The sequence below is a fragment of the Camelus dromedarius genome, chromosome 4, assembly GCF_036321535.1.
Source record: "Camelus dromedarius isolate mCamDro1 chromosome 4, mCamDro1.pat, whole genome shotgun sequence".
Classification (NCBI taxonomy): Eukaryota; Metazoa; Chordata; class Mammalia; order Artiodactyla; family Camelidae; genus Camelus; species Camelus dromedarius.
The window spans coordinates 66,348,028-66,374,501 of NC_087439.1; the positions used below are offsets into that span (position 1 = coordinate 66,348,028).

Genomic DNA, 26,474 nt, shown 5'->3' on the forward strand with positions numbered 1-26,474 from the left:
GTTAGAACATATGTTTGGGTTGATTATTATAATATATAAATTATTACACATTTCCCACCATTTGTCCTTCTACCCAAAGAACCTTTCATCCTGTACAAGTTATATCTATTTGTACACATGCTTAAATTTAAGCCATACATTGGTTTTTCTGTGTTTTTTGTTAGGCCCTGAATTTCAATTGATTAAGTTCGTTATCTACCTACCCATTTACTTCCCATTAGTTTCCTAAAAGTAAATAATCAAAGTGCTCTATACCAAATAAAATGATTTAAAATCATTTTCCATAACTAGAAAGTTTAACAGCAAAATTCTATAGCCACAAAACCGATGCTAGGTCTAGCTATCCGGAAATAAGCAGTGCTAATAATGCAGCATACTACTACACAATATATTAATGACGGGTATTTCCAAATTATTTTAAATAAAGTATTAATGAATAGAGAGATACAAGACCTCAGATACTGTAAATTATCATATACCTAAGTTATTCACAGATACTGTATATTAGGCAACAAAGGGGTTCTCTGGTTAAGTTACATGCTTCCGTTTGTCCTCAGTGTCTAAAATGAAGCTCAAAATAACTGACGGAAGGCAAATCTGAATTTTATGACAAGGTCTATAGAATCTTAGCACTTATAAAAATGCCTGTAACATTGTTAGCATCAAAGATGGATACTTCTATAGTGCTTCAAACAGTTTCATCTTCAAATTGATTTTAAAATCGTAGAATTAGAAATTATATGATGAAAAGGACCATTGAACCTTAGATGACATTTAATTAAACAACCCATTTTACAGATAAGAGAACCGAGGCTTAAAACTGCCTTGCTTAAAGTCCCACCAATTATCAGAAGCAGTTCTCTCTCTTCTATACTCTAACCAGTGGTTCCCAAGATGGGCTGCACACTGAGATCACCTGAGGGGCTTTAAAAACTGCCTGGGCTTTTACCTCGAGATGTTCTGTCTTAACTGGCACTGGGTATGACTTGGGCATCAGGACTGTATTTAAAGCTCCCCTGGTGACTCCAATGTGCGGCAAAGTTTAGGAATGAGTAAGTTACAGATAAGATCAGAATCACCTGGGATGCTTTTGTTCGTATAATCATGCCTCACATCCTTCCCCAGCTTGTCAAAAGGGTGTGTGTGTGCACGAGAGACTTGGAGCGAGAAAGAGGACGATAGAGACTGTGTTTTGGGGGGTGGGATGCATGTGTTTAGAGATATATTTTGAAAAAGCTGCATAAGTGATTCTATTAAGGTTCACCTACCCCACTGAGAACAACTATCCCATTGAGAACTAACCTCATGATAAGCATTTTTCAAAATAATTCCTAAATGTTAATTTGCACAAATAACTTTCTCAGTAAACCTTTATTTCACCAATAATGAATGTACTGAATGATCATTTTTATTTTTAAAAATTCATGTATCTGAGCTTATATTTTTTGGGGGGGCTTGGAGGTAATTAGGTTTGTTTATTTATTTTTTTATGGAGGTACTGGGGATTGAACGCAGGACCTCGTGCATGCAAAGCATGCACTCTACCACTGAGCTAAGCCCTCTCCCCACCAGTCATTTTCATAACCTAATGAGAGCAAATTAAAATTTACTGTAGTTCCAAAAATTAGACTAGGTTGGGGGAAAAAAAGCATGAAACCTACTTGTCTGAGCTAGGTTAATCTTTAAAACTACTTTTGAACTATATACTGAAACATCAGAATCTTTTGAATTCAAAAGCTGTGACTCTAAACAAAGTACAGTGGTTTTTTACCCATGGATTTAGTGTCTTGGCTGAATGCAAACATTCAGTGATTATACGGTAAGTGTCAAAACTGAGGACTTTAGAGAGAGACAGAGCTTAGTTTGTGCTGAAATACGATTTGACCGCAACTATTATTGTAAGCGCGAGAGGAAGGTTACATTATTATGATTGTGAACTTCCTGTTTTTAAATAAAGTAGAACTTACTGATAATGTAATTAGCTAAAAAAGCTGGCACATAAAATTAAGTCTATAAGCTAATTATGTTTTCAAGACTAAAAATAAAATTAAGGATAAGGATATTAATATTTTTGAGTACTATTTCCCAAACTGTTTTCTGGAAAATCAATACATCCTAAGATGTTAATGTTCCTTGGATAACCCCACGGGAATCAGGGAGTTCTGCACCTGTTTGTTTTTTTTCTTTCTCTTAAGTAAACCTGAAACGTTCATCTTAGGGTGTTTTGACAGTGCATCTCCAATTGGACTATGAGGTGCTCCCAGAAATTAAGGAATCGTTTTCATCATCATGACACTGCTCATGTTTTCTTAAGTATAAACCTGACTGCAGCCATATTTCCAAACTTCATCTCTTTCATTGTCTTCTGCTAGGACTGTCTTACATGTATAGTGACATAGCGTCCTGGAGATTTATTTATATATATCTATACACATAAATAAAATTAAATATACATATTAAGTTAAAACCTCAGTTGAACAAATTTCATCTATAAAGAAATTAAGCTTGAGAATGAGTTCCTTAAGACTGGTTTGAAATATTTTCCCCCTCTTTGTGAGACAGGAGAAGTGAAATTTTATACAGAAATGGCGCAGAAAAAAAAATGCACGATGGGATAAATCTGACAAAATCCAGTTAAATTTAAATGCAGATACACTCTGGTGCCAGTAGGGGACAAGCTGTTCCTTCTTCCAAGAGTAGCTTCCAAAGTAGTACACATTGTTTGAGGGCTATAACTCATAAAGAAATATTTTTTTTCTAGACATATCCAATAAAAAGCATCTCTCTTTCTCATTATGTTCAACAATGTCTTAACAACAGAAATGCATCAAATAAAGATTTATACTTTTTCCAGAACTTTTTATTTGCTAACTGGAAATTGAAAATTTATATTTAGGTCTTGAAATCAATATATAGTTGACACCAGTTTTCTTAACCTGATCACTGAAAAGGACAATTCAAATGAAAGAAATTACGTATGGCTAGGCTGCTTTTAGCATAAGGGGGTCTGTCACTCAGCCCTTGGCAACCTAGTTGTACTCACCATTTTATTGTGGTTCTAAGATTAGGCTGGCTGACTGTGCTGTCATCTAGAAATATGGTTGAGCATGAGCTATACTTTTTAGTAAGCTGCCCTGGAGATACCTGAAGGGGAAGGGAAATAGAAGAAAATGTCACAGTAAGTTAAACCTATAAAAGTGTGTTTTTTTCCTTGGTTAAAATGTCAAACGATAAAGCATTAAGATTTTTCTTACACTCCATGAACTGCTTGGGTGTGGTATGTGCAGCTCTATGGGAAACCTCTATATGCTAACTTCCACAGATGAGATTTGAGGAATGGGTTATAAAATGTGGCCCTGGTTATAGAACCTATAATCAAACCTGGCAAGCACCTATTGTAGATTACCTTGATAATAATGTAAAAAGTTCAGAATAAGATGTCAGTGTTTTTTTTCTTAAGCAATGAAATGCAGCTGAGGTTTTCTATTTCTGTTCATTTACTACAATAAAACGTAATGCCTTATATAATATTGATGCAAGAGCATTTCACTGCAGTAAATGAATGCCAAAAATAAATGTATTAGTTCAGGAGACAGTGTGACAAAAACGTTTTCGCATCAGAGGCTGTGTGTGCCAGAGCTGCTCTGTCACTAACAAGCTGGGGGCCGTTAAGTCTCTCTGGGCCTCAATTTCCTTATCTGGAGGACAAAAGGGTATACTTTAAGGTTCTCTCACTCCAAAAAACAGATGAAACAACTCTGAGAATTCAACTTTGACTTCATGTTTAAGTAGGACTGCCATTACATTACTCAAGTGAGGACCTCAGAGAATACCTTCATTCCAAAATTGTGTTAATTCTGTTCTATATGTTATTTGACACTCATCACGACACCTTCCTGTCTCTCATGCTGCTCTCCACCTACGTTGCCCTTTCCCCACCCTCGTCTCTGCGAGCTTGACCCCATCTACCTCCAGGATACCTCTGCCTGCAGCCAAATCACAAAACTCCCTTTCTGTACACTCACACATCTAGTTTACCAACTGTCACACGGTCTCAACTGCTTGCATGGTATCCACTCCTACGTAAGCAAGCTTCTCCAGAGAAGGGAAGACTTATTCCTCCCATCCCCAGCTGCTGAGCACAGAATCTCAGACAAATCAGGATTCAACAAGTGTTTGACAAATTCAAGTCACCACTGGAAGGTAAATTTTCCTAAAGATACAAATTAGTAAGAATTTATCTGCAATCATATTGGAGACAATGAACTTTTTGAGAACCTCTAAAGAATAAACTATCTTTAAAACACTTTAGAAGTATCCATTTATTTGTGAGGAGCCCAAGAAGATAGCAATAGTCAAATACTAAATTCGCCTAAACTATGTTAGGATAATCCTCTTCCTTAAAGTAAGGCTAATAACCAAATCCCAGTCACTGTCAGCAGTTGAAAGTAACAGTAATCATTCTTTGATACCACAGAATACAAACAAGTTTAATGCTTGGATTTGTTTCTGGTTTTTGTTTGACTAATTCAGATGAGCCTTCCTTCCTCCTATTAATATAAATAGTTTTCACCATGCTGTCACACTCTCCTATCAGTGTCCTCCACAGACACATGAAACGTGGAGCAGGGAGAAAATCTAGTCTGCTTTTTAAAATACAGAGCATTCCAATAAAATTTGCTGGTAACCAATAATTAGAAATATCCAAATGGCATATAAAACACCAGTTTGCTTGTTTCAGATGTTTTACTGCAAAACCACTTATTCCTTTATATTAACAAAAAGTTCCAGACGTTACATATTTGAAAAGAATCACTATTTGGAGGACTAATTCCTCCCTCAAGCTAGAGATGTTTTAACTGTACTTAAAACTCTGATATGTTCCTTAAGCTAATTCGTTAATGTGTAATTTTAGAATCTCAAAAAACAAATACAGCATGAAAAATGAGCATTCATTCATTCAAATATTTTATTCTAAAAAAGATTATCTTTCAAGGTCACTATTAGGGTGTAATAGGGTATAAACTACACATAATAAAAGTCAATTCTGACCAAATACCTAAATATGAGGGTAATAAAAACAGTAAGGAAATGCACCAAAATATAGACTAGTTGTTAGAGCTCTGGGTGATACTTATCCCATTTTCCTCTATTAAATTTTTTAAAATTATGAATATATATTGGTTTTGTCTTTAGAAATACTCATGCTAAAACATTAAACATTTTTCATTAGACGTGGTCTTACAGTCCTTCACAGGCTCATTTAGTGCATCAGCAACTTACAGTCTACCTGTTAGATCCTACCAAAGAAACACTCAATTCCCCATCAGTCCAGGCCTACTCAAAACTACTGAAACGTTTCAGCATTAAGTATCTAGTATTCACTGAAGGGTGGCAGAATTAGGCCTCTGAGCAAAGTCAGGATATACTAGCTGCCAGAGGTTACCTTCCCCTTCTCTTGCTTGAAAATTGAAGATAACTGTCCTTTATGATTCATGCTTTACCACTGCTGGCTCACAATCTCAATAAACTACACTGACGAACATAAGAACATAAAATGCAAATACAAAAAGAAAAATCAAACAGCAAAAAACACTACTGACAGCTTAATGTTCATAGATATTACTTCAGTTGATTGCTGAGGAAGCGTGTTTATTTTCATTCAGCACTAATGATGGAATAGATGAACTTTTAGAATCTTTACATGAAAAGGAAAGGGTTACTTAGCAGACTTTGGGTTTAATGGCAAAGACCAGAAAATAATCATATGGACAAGGCTAACAAGTAACAACCCCCAAAACTTATCATTAAAGGTCAAGTACCTGTTGAAATCCTGTCCCCACCCAGACTTCCCATTGTGCCTACTGCCTCTGATTTTAACTCTTTAGAAAATAAAGCTGAAGTTCACTTTTTTCTCCTCTTTTTCACAGGACAAGTTTTGGATATGTTTATTAAGAATCAATGACATTTAATTAACTTAAAAATTTGTTAACATTCTGCATTAATGAAAATTTTTCCATCTATGTTGCACATTAATGGACAATATGACAGGATGAGTGGTTTGAATAAAGTTCTTAGTAGAAAAGTCTAATATTTTAATTATAGGTATCATAAAAAATTGCCAAACTAATATCATTAATTTATTGAATTAAAATTTAAACTTAGAACCTATACTTAGAGTGTAAATCTAAGTTTGAGTTAAACGTGGGGGACTGATCACAAATCTATTTCTGCTCCACCTTCTTTGAGAGATATTATCTCATTAGAGTTAAAGGCATTAAAAAAAAAAAGGGCCATACATAAGACAGGACAAACTGCAGATGATTTTTAATGTTTGAAAGATAAAAAAAGACTAGATAAAGGAATGATAACTGATATGGCAGAACAGAGGAAGCACAACCTCAGTACCTACAGAGCGTGACTGAGACAGGAATAAGAAAATCAGTTTGTCTTACAGAACCCAAGGCAGGCTCCAAATTGAGAGGCTTGGTCCTTAAATCCTTGCAGTGAGGCCCATCAGTTAATGAGTCCTCTAAATGATGCTTCCAATTAGAACTTAAGACAGTCAGGGACCACCACACATTTGAGGGAAGCCTCCAACAAGAGATCAAAACAGGAAGAAGGAATTGATGGGAGTGATAAAATTCAGGAGCAAATGAAAAACTTAAAAAAAAAATCTTAAACTTCCACAGAAAGATAAGAAATTGCATCAGTGAAAAAAAGAATGACAGGATGTAAGAGAACTCTATAAATTAAAAATAAGATAGACAAAATGAAGCATTCAATAGAAGGGTTAGAGCATAAAGTTAAGGAAATCTCCAGGAAGAGGACAAAAAGACAAAATGGAAAATAGGGGAAAAGAAAATGAGAGATCTGTGCAGGAATACTGGTCTAAGGAGTTCCAACATCTGACTAATAGGAATCCAGGAAAAAAACCAACAGAGAATATCAAAGAAACACAAAAATTCACTAGAAGGAGAGACGTCCTATTTAATGGCTCCAATAAAATGAAAATGGTCTCTACCAAACCATAAGAAACTTCAGAATGCTAGGGCGAGAGAAGGTACTAAAAGGCTCCAGAGAAGGAACGGATGGGGGAAAATGAATAAAATTGATAATGTACATTGTCAACAGATTTAAAAGAAACACTGTAAATGAGAAGTGTTGAGAATGACAAAAGAAATGAGAAGACAAGAGAAACGTCTTTGGAACTGCAAAAATTAGTTTCAACCTAGAATTCTATACTTTATCAAACAGGAGTTTCAGAGAGGCTAGATCTCTATAAAATCTCTGCCTCTATTTCTTTTCCCAGGACAATGTGCTCCAGTAAAACAAGGGGAGTATAACAAGACAGAGGGAAACACAGAATCTAGGACGTAGGGGATCCAACACAACAGAGCAGTTATGTGAGATCCCAGATGACTTCAAACAGATATCCCAGAAAAACAGGCACAAAGCCGGCGTAGAGGAAAACCAGTCTGCATGGGAGTAGGATGACAAAAGGCTGGGGAAGGGTGTCTCCAAGAAAAAAATGGAACAGATGTGGTTTAGTAGATGGAAAATATTTTTGACAGGCATGTGACAAATGTTACAACATTTGGGGAAAAAAATAGCTGTTAGAAAACAGGCAAGTGAATACAGTCAGGAAATTAATTCCACAAAAAAATGAAGAATGCAGGGAGACCAGCCAGGAAGCTACTTACTCCATTTGGCTGTGTGAGATCATGTTGGCTAGGAAAAGGGGGGCTGGATTATCCAGAAGTGCAGAAGGGCTCAGGTTTCATTAATATTTAAGAAAAAGAATGAAGGGTACACAAGGAGGAGGCACATTCAGGAACTACATGGCTCAGCAGTGAACAGTATTTGCATAGTCATAATAACATAAACATTCTGACTTAATAAAAACTGTGATGCATATTGAGCGAATAGAGGGACAGGGACAGAAATAAGGTCATGGTGCAGTGAGGAAGCTAAGCTTTTACCTGCTATGAAAAGAAGTCAATGGATAGTGCTAAAAATTAACTTACCTATTCTACTTTTATTATTCTGGTTGAAAAATAAGTAACAAATCAAGGCAAAAGAATTCAAGGCAGATCTTTATAACACAACCATGTTATTGAAATTTAACCTAACTATCAGAACCCTTTAAAAATGGGCACTACTAAGCCAAAGACTTTCCCGAATATGTTTGACAACTAGAAAAATAGAAGAGATTTAGAAAATCTACAAAAAGAGGTCCATGCTAGCAATAGTGGATCCATTATAACTTTTTAGAATCATGGCAGACATACTTTTAATTCAAACTATTAACTTCTTAACTTTTCAACTGTTTACTTACATGGTTTAAATGGTTGCTCTTCCTCTTTTCTCGCACTAAGAATAAAAAAAATTAACTGATCAATTCTGATACAAATGCCATATAAAAATAAAAGTAGTTGCTAATTATCTGACTGATTATCAATATACAAAATGAGATAAAATTCCATTCTATTTTTAAAAATAATTTCCAACAAGATACAGAATTTAAATCACCTAAGAAGACAAAAGATGAGTCCTATAAATAAATAAAATCTAAAAACTTATTTTTATTTTTTGACCTAACAGATATTCTGCATTAGGTACAAACGAAAGATTCCATTTACAAAGAAGAAAAAAAAAAAAAAAAAAAAGGCAAAGCAAATTAGGCCAGGTGAGAAATTCAGCTAATAAAGAAGTTTACCTGTTGCATATCTGAATCACTACCCAGTAGTATTTTCTAATTCTACATTTATACACAGCTTACTTTAATTACCAGGATCTAACAGATGATAACTCTAAGAACCAGTTTCTGGCCAGGTACCCACCTTTAATTGCACTTGTATCCCTGGAAGGAACCTGAACCACTTATTGGTAACTTACTAAAATACTTAACTAAAAAAATGGGTCTTCATATAACTGGAAAGTAACCTATCTTAAATTTAAATTTTAAAATGAGTGTGCTGACCTAACTGAGCATATCTATAGCACACGAAACTGTTCTGCCCCAACAAAAGCCAGAAGAATAAAAGCCTCAAGAGGGTCTTGGGCCACACTCTTTCCCACACCACCCCCTTCAACTCGGGACAAGCATCACTGGCACGATTCCTTAAGACTGAGTAGACAAAAGGGCACGAGATAGCTTTTCTTTTCCTGTCTCCAGTCTCTCTCTATATGAGCAGCCCATGGTTCTGGAAGAAACTGAGAAATACAGCAATCCTAACCAGAAATGATCAGCTCAAGATAGGCAAAGCACACATGCTATAAAAATGCAAGTCAGAAACCCCAGGAGCTTCCAAGGTTGGTGAGCACGTGGTGCACTTGGAGAGGGCATGGAAGCTCTGCTCCCTTTCCCTGGGCCTGGCATCTGTATCTCTTCCATCTGGTGGTTCCTGAGTTATATCCTTTTATAATAAACTAGTGATCTAACAGAAAAACAAAAAGAACCCTCCATTTTTTATTGTGCTGTATTATTTTCCTTTTGCATTACTTTAAAAAGACACTCAATTCTTGTATTCCTGCTGTCCTAACCAACTGAAAAACTTGGTCATGTACGGCTTCTTAGCAAATAAACTAGGATTTACTGAGAAAAATAAACAGGAAGGCAGGAGTGCAAAAAATTCTACAGTTCTGATTCTCATCTTAAAACAAACAGGACACAGGAGATTTATACTAGTTTTACATGCTGAGGACAATCTTTGGGGAAATCCAAGGTAGGTTTGCTCTGATTACCCTGACACAGCACTACATTAGGATGAGAAAGTTTTGAGTAACTTAAAGTTCTGAATAGCATAAATCTGGATGTGAGACAGGCTTGTCTGGTTGAGTATTGTGTGAAATAGGGCCAAAATCACAAGACTCAATGCCCATATGTAAACAACTAACTTTTTTGATTTGATCAAATGAAAACCTAACTGTGACCTAAACCCTATCATTCACCTTTAACACACATGCTTTTCGGTGCAAGGGGAAAAGGACAAAGTAGGATGGAGAAACAGACCACATGTAATCATGTGGCCAGCTAACTATGTTGATAAAGAGGTGACAAAATGTATAAACAGATAGTCTAAGTGTTCTCCTCACTAAAACAGTGACAGCTAAAGGAAAGTGTATCCTTATATATTAAAATAAGACACATGAATACGTGAAAAAGTGAAACATTTAAACCACTCTAAGAGTTTTTCTCAATACTTTCTGTAATACACAAATCAGTTTTCAGTCTTTTTCTCAGGGGAAAAAAAATACTGTCTTACCATCCGTTTGAGATTTGCTCAGGAAAATTGTGCTTGCCCTTGGGTGGTCAGAAGGGTTTGATTCCAAAGCTAAGTCTATACAGGAAGGAGAGAGAGAGGTGTGATAATTTAGTTGAGTAGAAAAACACGATTTTTAAAATAGCTGCACATTAATTTTAATCACTTTTAATAGCCTTGAGAAGAGCTTTCAGTCTTGAGAAGAGCTTTGTAATGACAAAAAGGCAATTTTAGTAAAGGCAGCAATATAAAAATTCTACTGGGAAACAGCAAAATTGTACAAACTCTCCATACATGTGGAATAAAACCAGGGCTTTGTTCCAGACTTTTTAACTTGCACTTAAATAATCTATGCAACTTTTAGATGAATCATATATGTGACTCCCCTCCTACTTATCCATTAAAAATTCAGTCCCCCTCCTTTATGCTGATATTACTAGCACATTCCAGGAACAATCTCAAGAAGTAAGTAATGCTGTGGCCAATTATTGTCAGATACCAGCTCAGTGTAACAAGTATGCCAAAACCAAGCGAGTTGCTTTTGGGAAATGTTCTTAGACAGTCAAATGGGAAATTTTAACTCCATTCAACAAATGAACTCATTTAGTTGGCTGCGGTTTATTTGGGGGCTATTCATCATGGCAGATTTAAGAGGACTGCATAAAAGTTCAATGTTTTAATCTATAGGAACACTTCCACGATAGAAAGTGATTTTTAACTTTGCCCTCTATTTCCAAAGCTAAACTCCCACTTCCTCTTTCCATGCTGCGTGACTAACTTGGGGCTTCAGTAAGAGTACTTTCTGGAGCAGATCATAGGGCTGCTTGAAAATAATTTTGGTCATACTGATGTAAAGATGTGTCTGTCTGCAATCCACTGTGCACCAAGGTGGGACAGTCGTCTACTTAGGCAGGAATACAAAACATATACAAGCTATCATATGGGAGAGTAAAGTTGTCGTTTAAAACAAACATAAAAACAAAAACCCTTATGACACCACTTCAGTAAAGTCCATCTCAAACCATTTAACCAGTCTTTCGAGAAACTGGGCCAAGATCCAGATATAGAGGAATGGTTCAGTTAAGGCAGTATTTCCCAAACTATATGATAACTGTTCTATTTTTAAAAAGGGGGTTTGCTGGTCAAATAATACACTACATCCCTGGCTCTTAGAAAATCAAAAGAAAACACACATTGATATATTAAAAACTCATCAGTCTAAGTAGTGAATACTGTCTAACTCAGCATTTCACAAATGTATCCACCTAGAATCCTTTTCCTCCGCAAGCAATACAGCTTGAATCCTGCACAAAAATAATTTGGGGCTTCCTGGTTTAACAGCAATCTGAGCCATCCATTTTAATGCTATTGCCAGCACTAGAAATTTACATAGCTAAAATAACTTGCTTTGTTCTTCATGAAAATTCCTTCACTAAATTTGAAGTTTATTAAGCTGGTTTTGGAGAAACTATTCTATTAAACATTTTTATGTAAAAGACCCATATAATTATTTTAAAGGTTTTTTCCCCCATACACATTTGAAAAATGAGACAATGTTAGCTGTTTGGGAAAATAAATTCAGTTGTATACAAAGTGACAGGCAGAGACTGACACAGCTGCCTCTATCCTAAGGCTTCTGAAAGGATTCATGAGTACTTCTTACCAAAAAGAAAGCAGACTACATTTGAATCTAAAAAATAAGCAGAAATGTTTGCAAAGTAGCCATATTACTTCTCAGTGTCTATGGTATGGTAAAATTTAACAATCTTCAATGAAAGCCCAGGAAAAGTTAAGTACCAGAATCAAAGATGAGCAGGATTAAACACACACGCACGCACGCACACACACACTCTTTTCTCTCTCTCTCTCTGCCCCCAAACCAAGATGTGCCACTAAAGATCTAAATATAAAAATCAAGAAAGCTGGGATAAAAGAAATAACATGAAGAATTAGCAAAAAAAAAAAAAAAAAAAAAAGCAAAATTAGCCCAAGTGACCATAAAAAATCTGGCACTCCCCCTAGCTAGCAGGGGCTGCTGGACGCTCCTCTTGCCTTCACGAGAGGAAAGCCCTTTCAGGAGAGATCAACAGAGGAGAGCAGACCTGAGACAGGCTCTGAGGAGAGATCATTTAACTCCTGGTCAAGAAGTGCTAAATTTACTCTGTGAACTCCAGTTATACAAGTCAATACTTTTTATTTTAATTTAATTTAAGCTATTCTGAGATAGATTTTCTGTAATTTGCAACTGAAAGAGACCTGGTTCATCAGCAGTATTGATGACCCCACTAAAGGTGGGGATAGATAAAGGTCACTTGCTCATTCCTTTGATAAATATCTTATCATGAACAGAAATCTGCATGAGCCAAAACAATGCTCTGTTTAATAACTAACCCATAAACTCACAATCTTTATTTTTACTTTTCTTATAAAAAGAAAAAAAGCCCTAATTAGTGTACAATTTATATCTTATTGTTACTAATAAGTGTTCTCCACCCCATTGCTGCATATTTACTGTTTAATGAATACATATTGACCCATCAAGTGTTACTCCTATACTATACTTAGCCAATCTCCTATTGCTGGAGTTTAGCTTCTTACAAAGTTCTATTGTTAAAATGTAAGGAAACATCTTCATGTATACAGTTTTTTAAATAATGGTTTTATCTCCTTAGCAAAGATCTACAAAAGTGGGATCACTAGGCCAAAAGGTTAGCTCTTTTTCATCGCTCAATGTACAGTGCTCAAGTGCTTTCCAAAGAAGGTGGGGGCATATTAGTGTATAATGCTATCAATCATACCAGTTGTAGTTCCTACTCCAGCTTTGGATACTTGAAAAAAATTCCTACTGATATGAATGAAGACCCTCACTGTGGATCTGATTTGTATTTCTTTTGATTGCACAGTTTTGACCATTTTTTCCATAGTTAACGGTGTTATTTCCACTTTCACCAGTTGCCTATCATTTGTAATGTAATGTCTGTACATGCTAGGGCCCTAATGTCAATTGCATGAAGTTGTCAGAAAATATTAATCTTCTGTTCACAGCCTATAACAATTTCTGTGTAACTTGCACTTTTTGCTAATTAAAAACACCGCATCACTCTTTTATAGAATGGACATGTAAGTCATTAGACAATAAACTCATACATATAGTATTTCTGCACTCTCCAGTAACTGTTTTCCCAAGAGCCTAAGGAGACGATGGTAAAACCTACTACACTCTTTTCACTATCAGCAAGTTAAAGCTGCCAGTTACTAAGCAAAGCATTACCAAACACCATCCCTCTCATCCTCCATTTCCCCCTCAACATGCACACACAATAATTTACATTTCAGGAAATGACTGTGCATCTTATATATGAATTATTCCTAAAATTATTTCTTTACAAACCTCTAGAAATATTTTAACTCAGGAGAAATATTCTTGAGCTCATGATTAAGGGTTATGATTAAAACTATTTTAGGATTGATCACTTTCGTATTGTCAATTTAAACTGCAACTTATTTGACATCATAGGTCAATGTAGAAGAAGCATGATTAGAAAAAAATTAAACCCAGGTCTTAAAGTAAATATTCTTCAGAGGAAATCTGTAAAACACCACTGACATTGAATATTCCTTTTCCTCCAATCTAAGATTCTTATCAGTTCTAAGATCAATCTCAATCTCAATTGCAGATGTTAAGTGTGAAAATATAAGCAACTTAGAATAAATAAAATGCATTACTAAAGGCTAAAAGTGTTAAAATTATGCTATCAGAAACTGTCAATAAATGATTTTCCCTTGTCAAAAAATTAGGAGAGGGCACTGACCAAGAAATTATCTGACAGAAGCAGTGTATTTCAGAAAGAGATTGATTTAAACATATTGATTTCAATATATTCCAACTAAACAGAAGATGTCAGCAGTTCTGGGACAATACTGGGCACCAGTTTAAAGGTTTACTGGGTTTACTAAACTGCCCCATCATCCCTATGCTGCACAGTGTATTCGTTTCATGGCTCATAATACAAACATTTCAAGTCTTGGAATTACTGTGTAAACTGATGATTTTATCTGAACCCACACTTTCTACCCGAATCAGGTACTTATCCCGGAGGGCCCTGAGCTGGGCTGTCCCACCAGAGCACACGCAGTGTGCTCCTGCACCCCTAGTCTACTGTGTGCCTGAGCCTTGCTTCTGCTTTCCTAGCTTCTGACATCCTGAATCCCGAACTTCCAAACTCTGGTTTCCAACTGCTTCTGTGCCTGCCTCTACCTTGCTTCTCAGTCTTACCTTATATTAACCCTCAATTTGTGTTTTAGCGACCATGACCGAGACGTGACATGTAGTTAAGTGTACCTGTCTTCCTTTATGTATTTTCAAAGGGCACTTTGCTCAGTTGCTTCGACTTTTAAGAAACTTTCTGGGTTGCAAGTTACCTCCATTTCATTTCAATATTATGCAATATTACTGTTTTAACTCTAAAGTTTTACTACTTTAATATACTAAAAAAAAAAAAAAGTGAGGAAAAAAGGTAGTATCCAAAGCAGCTCACATAATGAGTGATCATAAATTCTGCTCCTAAAAAAAAAAAAAAAAATTAAAAAAAAAATTCTGCTCCTATATGCCACATACTTGGAATTTACAGTCCTGATCTATCAAGTCTCATTTTTAAAGTCCTGGACAACTCAATTTATACCTGAGTATAATTCCTACACTACCTAACTCAAAACATTGTTTGTAAGGATTAAATGAAATCCAAGAGCAATCTATATACTATATAAACCAACATACATGAGAAAACAAAGCTTTCACAATTAACTCAAAAGCAAAAAGTGATTACTTAGCATTTCACAGGTAAGTGTATGTCCACTCATTACCCACACCCAGATATCATCTTGGGCAAACAGTGCTTTGGCTAACCACTAAGGAAAGCTGATGATAATAGTCACACAACCAGCAAGAATTTCTCTTTTTTTTTTTCTTTAAATAAGCAAATACATATTATTTTTCCTGCTTCTGTCATGTAGATTACTGTATGTTCTCTCCTTGCTTTTTTCACGTAACACACCCCAGAGATCAAGTCATAGCAGGAGAGGGCTTTCTTACAGCTCCATAGTTCTTCTCTGTGTGGATATACCAGTTTATTTTACCAGTCCTTTACTGGGCATCTGAATTATTTCCAATATTTTGCTACTGGAAATAATGTAACAAAAACTTTGAGAATTATGTGGTTTCATACTTGTGGGGTGTAATCTCCAGAGTAAACTGCTTTAGTAGGATTTCTGGATAAAGTGAGATTGTGCCAACTTCCCCCTCATGGAGTTGAACCATTTTGCATTTCCACCAGCAACATATGAATGTAACTTTCTTCAGTCTCACAAAAGAATGTAGCGCCAAGTTTTCGAATTTTCTCCCAACAGAAGAGAAACTACAATATAGTTTTATTTTGCATTTTTCTTACGTGTGGTGAGGACATGTGTAAGGGCCATCTGCACTTCTTTTTCTGTGACTTGTCCATTCATATCTTTGTTAACCTACTTTTAGATTCAATTTCAAGAAAGCCTGTATTATTAGTATTGGGGTTTTTTTGTTGTTCAAGCCACTGTTGGCTCTCATCTGAACTACTTACTGCACAAGCCTCCTAAGCTGTCTCCCTGCTTCCACTCTTGCCTACATTAGTCTGTTCTCACACAGTAGCTGGTCTGATCGCCCCTACTCCCTTCTTAAAGAATAACATCATTTCCCTGCATATAATCCTCCAATGGTTTCCCATGACAATTGGACTAAAATCCCTATTTTTTGTCAAGGCCCACTAGGCATACAAGGTCTTAATCCCCCATATTACCCTGGCCTTCTCCCACTCAGCTGCAGCCACCCATCTTTCTGTCCTTTGCCTCACAGTGTACTGCCACCTGAGCAACTGTGCACAGAAGCCTCTTTTCCCACATCCTCACGTGGCTCCCACTGACTCTTAGGACTGCTCACAGGGTCACTTAAGGAAAGCAGCTGCCTTTAACCACCCCACGTAAAACTGCCTTCCTCCCCAGCCCATTACCCTCTTTTCCTTTCTTCTTGGCATCTCACTATCTGATGCTTTTGATTCTTCATGTGCTATCTGCCCCTAGGCACCTCTAAAAAGTAAGGACTTGAGTTAGGGTACAGGTTTTGTCTTGTATAACCACTGTTTGTCCTGCATCTGGACTACTACCAATAATCATCTGTTTCAGCATACCCAAAACCAGGTAGGTTTCTCCCAATTTTCCCACACCATATCTAAGATTTCTTCTAATGCTGTCTTTCGATTTATCTGTCACCTAAGACCAGCATTAATTTCAGATCTCTTAGGGTAGAAGTTTAGTTACTCAGAATCAAAGATACAAGAACAGGTTACCAAGAAACACAAAAAACTAAAAGAGGGAATCTAATGTTCAGTGAAAAATCAATGGTAACTTTAATTTTGGAAAAGAACAATCAATGTTAAAATACCTTAACCACAAAATGGATCACTCTATGAATTTAATTATAAAGTCATAAGACAAAGTGTACCATTAGAATTCTACCATTAAAATCCCTCAGTTTTTGTCTGTGTCCCCAGAATAAAGCATTAAAATGGGATTATGTACAGTTTTTCTATAAAAGATGCTCAACCATAAAGGGTGGGTAAATGAATGATGCACCAACCATTCAATGGTACAGTAAACAGTTATTAAAAGGCAGGCGGTAGAGCTACACGCAGTTGCATGGAAATACATCCTGCAGTGCTCCCTAGGTGTCAGCACAGTTCCAGGAGCTCCATCGCATTACTTTATAACAACCAATTACAAAGTGGCACATAAAGAGTGATCTCATTTTTGTAAAATAAACAAAATGTTATGTTTATATGGATACAAAAGGTTCAGGAAGAATCAACACCAAAATATTAACAAAAATTCTTCTGACTATGAGTGAATGACTTTTCTATATTTTCTAAATTTTTTACATCAAATGTTTATTAATACTGCCATCAAAAAAAAGTTAAAAAAAAAAGAGGGTTTAAAATAGCTACTGGAAAGAGGAAAGATCTGTTGCTCAGAGGTTTTTCCACATCATATTGCCAATTCCTTCCTGACCCTCTCCTCAGGTAGGAGAAGAGGAAGGGGTCACTTGAGAGACCACCTTTTGCCAGAAAATTAGCAAAGCTCCTAAGGTCGAAACATAAAGACTGTATGGAAAGTTGATGAGTAATAATACAATCAGATAACAGGACCATAGCATCTTATTTTGTGTTACTAACACTACCATCAATTATATTAGCTATACTGTTAGATAAAGGCAAGGTAGTAAACAAACAAACAAAAAAAATTCTTTTTGAGTCTATCAGATATCTATATCAGGTTCTTAGGAATAATGTCTTTGAAATGGCTTGAAGAAACCATGTTTTTCTTAAATGTTTTAGAACAACAAGACAAAGCATCATTTATGTATGATTTTATCCAAGTAACCAAATAATTCTTCATGTTTTACATCTAAGTAGGTATTTCTCAGTTTCCAAGGAAACTGATATAAGATTGTCTGAAATAAATATGTTAAAAGCAAACTTTCAATGTGCCTGTACTTTATATTTGGTGTTCTAAACTTATTTCTATGGAAACTTAATAATAGGCAAATGTTGAAATTGAGGTTTCTTATCGTGTTATTGAATCCAAAAAAACCTTAAAAGACAAAGTGAAATGAAATTTTAACAATCAAGCTAAACATAAAAAGGTAAATTCTATACTCATGAACTCTATTTTTCCAACTTTCCTGATTTAACACTCTTTATTATATACAGTCCTATGCTTTATGTTTGGTATCTTACCTGCCCTCTTACCAGCTTCTCCTAATGTCCTTCTGTCCAGGGCATTCGAGGCTCCAATTTGAGGTCCTCAGAATAAACTCTTTAAACTGTATCAACCTGCTTACCTGACTGGTAAATTTAGACTATTTCAAGACTTCTATTTTTATTCTTATCCATCGTAATGAATGTACAGACATAGGATGGAGGGGTAAATGTTGCTTCTGAGTTGCGTACAATTAAACTCTAATGGAAATACCCAAAACTGGAGGAAGCTGAGCTAGGTCTATCTTATGTATAAATTATAAAATATAAGGTGCATTCTAAGAGGTTTTTTTTTTTGTATGTATGTATTTTTTTTATTGAAGTATAGTCAGTTTACAATGTTGTGTCAATTTCTGGTGTACAGCATAATGCTTCAATCATACATGAACATACATATATGTGTTTTCATACTCTTTTCCACCATAAGTTACTACAAGATATTAAATATAGTTCACTGTGATATACAGTATGAACTTGTTGTTTATCTATTTTACATATATTAGTATCTGTAAATCTCGAACTCCCAATTTATCCCTTCCCACCCCCTTCCTCCCATGGTAACCATAATCTAAGAGTTTTTTAAGCACCCCAATCACTGAACTTGGCGTATCTACCACCACCACATCCCTCTCTTCATTTAGTAGCTGTATTATACAGTCATTTCAGATCTCTAAGTCTCAGTTTCTTCATCGGCAACATGGAGAATATACACAGGCTTCATTTGTGGATGGCAGGTCCAAATGAAATATACTTGAAAATGTGTTGTAAATCTTAAAAGAATTATATAAAGGTCCTACTTTGGTCTCTCATTCTACACTATCCAATTACTAACTGGTCTGTAAAATCACTCAGAAGCTTATTTTACAGCAACAGGCAGAATAGAAGTTTTCACAAGTACTTACATGCTTTGTGTTTAAAGCTACAATTAATTCACATAATTTGTTCATTCTTTCACAATATGTGAATATTCTGACAAGGGAGTACTTCCCAGTTGCAAACCCCTGTCCATCATATGGGAATCCACAGGCTTCATTATTCTAATTTTTTAAAAAAGTAAATAAACTCAACTAAAACTTAAATATAAGACCTATACGACATTTCTTCTATTAAGTAATCTCTGGCATTTAAACGAAACAAAAGGGCTAGCGGAGCTTTAACATCTTCGTGATACAGTTGAATACAGTCTTTATTAAAGAGCCACCGTTGCTAGCTGAATTTTTTTTTTAATCTAGGGTCATTCCTTTCCAAAATTCTTGAGGCAAAAATCAAACATTTCTTCTACTCCCTGTCCTTCCTGACAAGCCCGCCCCACCCCCCTCCCCAGGCCGTTTAGTCTCTAGAACTTTTACCTGAACATTCTTCTTTTTTCCTTGAACATTCTTAAAGTTGAATAGGATTCTACTGGCAGGTGGGGGGTGGGGGCAGAAAGGAGAGGGAACCATGGAGACACTTTTCTGCAGGATCCGGCATATTAACTCCCGAAAGTTTATTTTACAAGTTAAAATCTAAATTTGTTTTCTCTCTTTTGAAACTTTTGACGAACAGTCTCACGAATCACCCCACCTCTCCCCCAGAATAGGCAACGTGTAAATGAAGTCTGTTAAAGCTGCTGGGCTGAACACATTTGTGTCAAGGTGGGAATTTTAAAGTAATCAGAACTCCACGAGTTTTCTTTTGGGTAAAAACTATTCTCTGCAGCCGTGGCAGTAACGTTTCACACTGTTCACAGTTATTTTAAGCCCCCTTCTCACCATTTTCTTTCCTTCCGTGTTGAAATTACAGTTAGAAGGAGTAAAGCAGCTTCTATGAAGGCGACTGAAAACACTGAAATTTCAAGAATTTTACTTAAAAACATCGCATAGACTTTGTCAATCTCTATTTTAAATTTAACAAATCCTAAAATGTTTCAGTTGTCCCGAGCACAAACTACCTTAACCGGTGGAAGAGTATCGTCAGGCCCTTACCTGGTTCCTTCACTTCACACCATCTGGATAGATAAGGATAGGGAGGTGGGACGGATACACCGAAGTTGGGGCATTTAAGTTTTCATTGAGAAAAGAAAGGCTATACCAAAAAGTCTTTATAAAAGTCCCACGAGATGTTAAATAGAGCCACAAACAGGAAGGGCCGCGGACTGGAGGGTCTCAGGCCGGGGTGGGAAATGGGAATGGGGGAAAGGACTGGGCGTTTGGGAAGGGAAGAGGGAAAGAGGTTGGCCGGACGCGATGGGGAAAGAATAAGGGGTGGGGACGCCAGGCAGAGCCAGCCTTCGTCCCCGGTGCCCAGCCCTGGGAAAGGCAGCTCAGGGCAGGAAGGAGCCCTAGGCGGCGGCTCCCTCCCGGGGAACCCGGGGGGCGATGGAGGCCAGAGGTACGCCCGAGAGCAGACGGGGCCGGCCTCTTACCTTCGGGCATTTCCCGGTCGCTGATGTGCTGCAGGTGGTGTCCTTCGCCGGCTCCGAAATCCAGCTCGGCGGGTTCCACGGTAGCCGGCGCCGGCGCTACTGCCACCGCGTCCCCAGCCGCTGCCTCGTAGATCTCAGCCTCGTAGTCTGGCTCCGCCGACCCCGCGCGCCGGCCCCGCTTGGGGCTGGCATTGGGGGACACGCAACAGGTCAGCGTGTTCCCCATGGGCTGCCTCCGCTCCTGGCTGCCGCCGCCTTCGCTCGACCCTCGACTCCGCCACGCTCAGCAGCCGCCCCCTCCCCCAACAATGGCGCGGCCGGCACGGGTAGCCCCGGATTATGTCGGGGCTGCGCCGCTGGTGTAAACGCGGCCTCGTTCGCTGCTGGCCAGTCCGGCCGCCGCCGGGCCCCTGGCAGGGCTCCGGCCCCGGCCGCACCCCCGCCGCCTCGCCGCTGCCGCCTCCCCGGAGTCAACTAGTCTGTGAGGGCGGTGACCAACCCTGCTTATTTAAAAGGGGTGGGGATCCGACAAACGCTGAGACGTGCAGCCACTACCGGGAGAGAGCGCGACCAGAGCTCCTCCTCCTTCCGCTGCCGCCTCTGGACTGAAACCCGCTAGCCTGGGCCAGCGCTTGCCAACCGGAACGCGTCCTTTGATCACCTGGTTACGACGGACCAATCACGACCAGAGTTCCCTCCACGAGCCCGCCTTAGAGGGCAGGCACGTGACTCACAATGCCCCGCCCCGCCCCACAGCTGCCCCGCCCCGCGGCTGCCCCGCCCCCCTCGCGGCGCGCCCGGGACTCCGGTTTCCATTCATCGCGCGCGGCTGTAAGCTTTCCGGTACTGCGGGAAGCGCCACGGGCGTTTGTTAATGGAAGCTGTCCTGGGTCAGTGGGCTCTATAGAAGGCGCCCGTTAGTAAAGTCAAGAGCCAGTTGCGTTAGCAACTCGGTTTCACCGGGTCTGACAGCTGACTCATTTGATGCATTGCTCACCGAACTTACACCCGAATTGTTGACCGTTTTTGTAACTGAATGCTCCTCCTGTCCTGCCTTCCAGAGAGTGTTAGTTTCCGCCTGCAGTTTTACCATAGCAACCCCCAGGACCCTGGTCCTACTCTCAATAAAGAGCTGTGTCTGTGTCTTGAATGAGACTGGAGGACACGTCACCCCTCCACTTCCTCATCCGTAAAATAGGGACCGAACTCGTCCCTCCCACCTCTGAAATGCTGGGATTCAGCAACTCGCTTTTCTCGCTTGTTTCTCCCTTCCACGGCCGGAGTTTCCAGGTTTTCCTCCTTTCGCCAACAAAAACGCATAAAGCACGATTTTCTGATATAATTGAGAGTCACAAAGTGGTGTACCACGGTCTTGATTTGATGACTATGTAACGATAGTTAATATTTGGCAAACATTAACTATGCGCCCGACGCCGTTCCAAATGAGGTACTCACTTAACCCTCGAACAGAAAACCCTCATTTTACAGATTTTACAGAAGTTAAAGTAGCGTTCCCAAGGTCACATGATTGCTCAGGGGTGTGGCCAGGATCTGATCCCAGATAGTGTGGATCCCCCACCAAAGACAATTTACTGTGATTATCAGAAAATAAAGATAGAAGGCAAATTTGGTTGGAAGTGAAGTAGTGTATTAGGATTTTAGTTTTTTAAGGAGGAACAATTTTTTGATACGGATTTTTAAAGGTTTTCCCTTCATTCAAATTGATGAGTCCCTTCTATGTTCCAGGCACTGTGTGTCAGAACAGCCCTGCCCTCAGTTCAACAACCAGAAAAAACAAAGGCTTAGAAAGTCCTATTGTGAGGTCACACTGCTGCAAAGTACTTGAACCTGAAATTCAAACCCTAACCCCAAAGTAGATGCTGGAGTAAAGAGTGAATTTTTTTTTGCAGAAACATGAGAGCCACTGAATGTTGTGAAGTTAAGGAGTCACTATCAGGTGGTTTGAAGTGAGGTCACTCTGGACAATAAGAAGGGTTGAAGGAAGCAACAAGACCACTTAAGGAACTTTATATTCATCTAAGAGAGGAGTGAGGGTTCAAACTAAGGGCAGTGGCAGAGACTGGAGTGGAAGGAAAGGATTTGAAGTCATTTGGGAGGTAGAAAAGAAGTGCTCAGTGACTAGCTATGGAGAGAGAGGGGTAAAAGGGAGGCAAACATGGGCTGCTAGGGTTCTGGCTTAGGGAACTAAGTAGAGAGCAGTGACTTTCTCCTAGATGGAGAATGCAGCAAGAGGAAGAGGTTTGCGGAGGAAGATCATTTTGGGCTCTGTCAAGTGGAACATGGAAATAGAGCTCTCTGGTTGAAAGCTGGATGTAAACCTCTGTAGACTAAGTCTATTTTGTGATAGCCCAACTTACATTTTTGAAAATAATACACATATTAAATCAACCAAAAAATGTGCTTGGAGAAATTTCCTAATGTTGACATCTAAGAATATAACATTTTGCATGGAACAACTTGGAATCTATGGTTTTAGTAAACGAGGTCTCCTCTGTAAAATAAAATTGTTAAAGGAAAACAACATTTAAAATTGTATTGTCATTAGAGTATATATACAAAGTAATTGAAGCCCTGGTATAGAAGTGATTGCCTTGAGAAGTGTATAATAAAGGAAGAAAGATAGGTAGGTAGGAAGAAAGGAAGGAAGGAAGGAAGGGAGGAGATCTCGAGAAAAGGGAGATTTAAGTGGCATTTAAGTGAAGCCTGCCAGGGTGAGCAGTGGAAGTCAAGGAGCCTGAGCATTAATCAGGAATGGCTGATCAGGTGAGTCCCATGAGGGAAGGGATCACATCTGCCTCCCATTTCTGGGACAGCAGAACCTAGCACAGTATCTGGCCAGTAGACACTCCATTCGTAATTCCCTAAACAGAGTTCAGTGCTGTCCAGAGAACAGGAAGGCTACAAATATCACTGGCTGTGACATGTGATTGGGGATGTGCACCAGCCAGAAGGCAGGCAGTGAGTAAAGAAATGAATGGGCGGTGAGAAAGTGAAGACAGGGATTCTCTTCTTAAACATTTGGCTGAGAAGAGATATGTGGTAGTAACGAGGAGATGTATAGTTAAGAATGCTTTTTTCTTAAAGATGGAAAAAAATATGAGTAATATTTATATGTTAAAGGGTAAGAGCCAATGGAGACAAAAGGACTTTGAAGTTGGAGGAGATGGGAGAATTGACAGAGCAAGGTCCCCAAGAAGGCAGAAGTGGATGTACTCCAGAGCAGGCACAGATTAGCTTTAGACTGAGAGAAAGGCAAGGAAGGAGAGAGGACCTGGGTGAAACAGAGATATTTCTAGTAGAGGAGAGGTTTAGGAAGAGCTCATCTGATGACCTCTATTTTTCTCTATAATAATAGGCTTCTACTTGGAAAGCTACTCTGGAAAAGAGAGGATAATGTGTAGAGAGAAGTTTACTTCAGAAAAGATCAGTATACCTAACAAAAACCAAATCATATTTTCCCCCAAAGTGGGTAAATTGAAAAGGAATTTGAGCAAAAACCAAGGAGCTCAAGTATAAATAGGTATGTCACAAAAGTGGAAGATGGGAACTATTTGTTCCTCCAAATAGTTAACAGAAATAGCAACAACTTTGGGGGGAAAGAATTTGAAAAATTAAGAAGAAAATGACATGTAGGTGCAAAATGTGTGACCATTTACAAACCCTTTAGTCACATAAGAGACCAAAAAAAGACCAGAGGGAGTATTTTCCTTTATTAAAAGGATACCAGGAGAAAAAGGTCACCTCAAAAATCAGGGAAGCAGGGATGATTGTATTTAATTGTTTAAAAGATATAAGTAAGGTTTGGGGGACAAAAATAGGAAATATACTGAAATGTGGAAACCACAGTGGAATGAGAAAGGATTCAATGAAGTTCAGTTTCAGTAAACAGCATCTTGTTAAATCCTTAGGACCCAGTAACTACATTCCACGATAATAATAATATTGTCTAAAGTCGTAGGAATGTCACTAGATACCATTTTGAATGATTCTTGTAGACTTGAGACAATGCCTAAAATTAGGTTACAAAATAGTGGCTGCATTTAACAACAGACACATACAAAAATAGATATGCATGACCTTGAAAATTAAAGAATTTTAAACTTGCTAAGCAGGAAAAAATATTGGGAATCATCATTATGAAAATAGACTTGAAAATATTTTGTTTCAAGAGAACAGAAAGCATTAAGAAAAAAACCCTATCCTACTATGACAGTGGCAAGTCTGGGAGAGCAAAGGGACTAACTCTATTCCATCTTGAGTATTATGACTAGCTGTTCTTCATGTACATTTTTTTTTTTCTGGACATAGGGCCTACTCTTACTGTCATATTCTCGAAGGCACAAAAAAAGTTAAGAATTACTGTTATACCTGATTAGATGTGGAACAACTTGACTTCTCTCATTCCTAACTTTAGAACATTGTGATCCAGATGTTTTAGTAAGTGGGCCCTTTGATGGTATAGGTAGTCATATTGTAGTAAACTATCCAGTGTCTCTTCCACCTGTCTTTTCCCACTCCTTCTGAACTGTTCTTTCACCTTCTCTCTTCTCACAGCATCTAGATTTCTTTCTGCCAACTGAGTCTGTTGAGATGAGAATGCTGATTCATTTGAAATGATGCTCTGAAAAAAAGAAAAAAGGTGTTAGTAAGCCATACCATCAGGGAAGGTAATGCTCATTGAACAGGTCAGTTCTGGCCCCAAATGTCCACTGTGGTTACATTTTCAAACATCAGGGCATCTCCTGAGACAAGTTCTAGGAAGGTCCTGAAGTTTTAGGAGAGACTAGGAGTTTCCTTTTGCCTTTTGGGGACCTTTACTTTTCTTTGCCATTTAATAGTTTACTTGCTTCCATTTTCATTTGTCTAAGTGCTATAGAAAATCTAAAGTCTTTCTCATCCCACTGCTGGTGCTTCCTCAGATCACCCCTGAGTCGGGATAGAAGAGTCTTTCTCTTCTGGAAGTGCCTTGTTCAAGCTCCTGGTTTTCTAAAGCAGATGCCAGCTCTGCTTCCAGCTCCAAAGACTGTTAACAGCATGCGGTCTGCACTCAATGAGTTTCGTAAGAGAGCTACCCTCTACACTTGCCCAGGAAATAAACTCACTGCCAAATCCATTTAGAACAAGGCAGGGTACAAAAAAAAAAAAAAAAGCAAAAAAAAAGCATTAAATGCTTTCAATTGTTTTTTCCTAATCATGCCAATACTCCTTTTCCCCCTAGCATTTCCATGTTTCACTATTTCCCCTTGTTTCCTTTGTGTGACATCGTGGTACATTTAAGTGTACACTTTCACCCTCTTGAAATGGAATCCTTGGCCAAGTTGCCTTACTGAAGTTAGAACCATCTTCTTGCAGTGATTAAACATATTCCCCTCAGTTTCTTCCAGTAGCCTTTTTTGACAGCAGCCTCATCAAATGAAGCTGATGTGAAAAACACTGTAGGAGGAGGAGTTTCATTCAACTTGACAGCAGGGAAAAGTTTGAAGATGTCTTTTTAACCAAATTTGTCTCCTAGAAACAAAGCTTTTAGGACATGAACTTTTCCTCACCGTGGCTCCATCAGCCTACTTTGGAGACAAATCAGCTTTTATCCTCATCACATGGCATCCACCCTGGAATACCTCTGGAATTTTTCTATCAGAAGGGATTAGAGTAAACTGGATGGAGGTAGGGGCCAGGGATCTTGTCTTAAGAGTCGCATTTGAATAGAAAGCACACTTTAGAAAAAGCCAACAACTTAGATTACAGTTGGTGGGGGTAGGGGGTGGGTGCTAAGGCCTTGGCCCCTCTGCTGAGCAAGCCTGGCTTCTGTAGGGTGCTCACCTGATGAGTCTTGGTTGAGCAGTGCCGTACACCCATGAGCTGTTTCTTTTCAGTCGTACTTACCACACAGATAAAATACTCCTCTGAAAATAATACTCTGGGTGTGCAATCAATGCTTTG

At 38.3% G+C, this 26,474-nt stretch overlaps 1 protein-coding gene and 1 long non-coding RNA gene across 3 annotated transcripts in view; both read right to left on the reverse strand.

The window, feature by feature from the left end:
* CCNYL1 (cyclin Y like 1) overlaps positions 1 to 21,129 on the reverse strand; it is a 37,176-nt gene extending 16,047 nt beyond the window's left edge. Inside the window, exons 1-4 of one of the 2 annotated variants that reach the window (XM_064485046.1) lie at positions 20,514 to 21,125; positions 10,269 to 10,343; positions 8,339 to 8,373; positions 3,044 to 3,144 (exon numbers count right to left, since the gene is read on the reverse strand). In XM_064485046.1, the coding sequence (XP_064341116.1) occupies positions 3,044 to 3,144; positions 8,339 to 8,373; positions 10,269 to 10,343; positions 20,514 to 20,739 (437 nt within the window). In that variant the 5' untranslated portion in view covers positions 20,740 to 21,125. Of the gene's footprint in view, positions 1 to 3,043; positions 3,145 to 8,338; positions 8,374 to 10,268; positions 10,344 to 20,513 lie in introns of both variants that reach the window. The other variant, XM_064485047.1, reaches the window with a different exon arrangement.
* Positions 21,130 to 24,032: 2,903 nt separating this feature from the next.
* LOC116153084 (uncharacterized) overlaps positions 24,033 to 26,474 on the reverse strand; it is a 60,075-nt gene continuing 57,633 nt past the window's right edge. The window contains exon 4 of the long non-coding RNA XR_004136801.2: positions 24,033 to 25,155. This is a non-coding gene — a long non-coding RNA (uncharacterized LOC116153084). The remainder of the gene's footprint in view (positions 25,156 to 26,474) is intronic.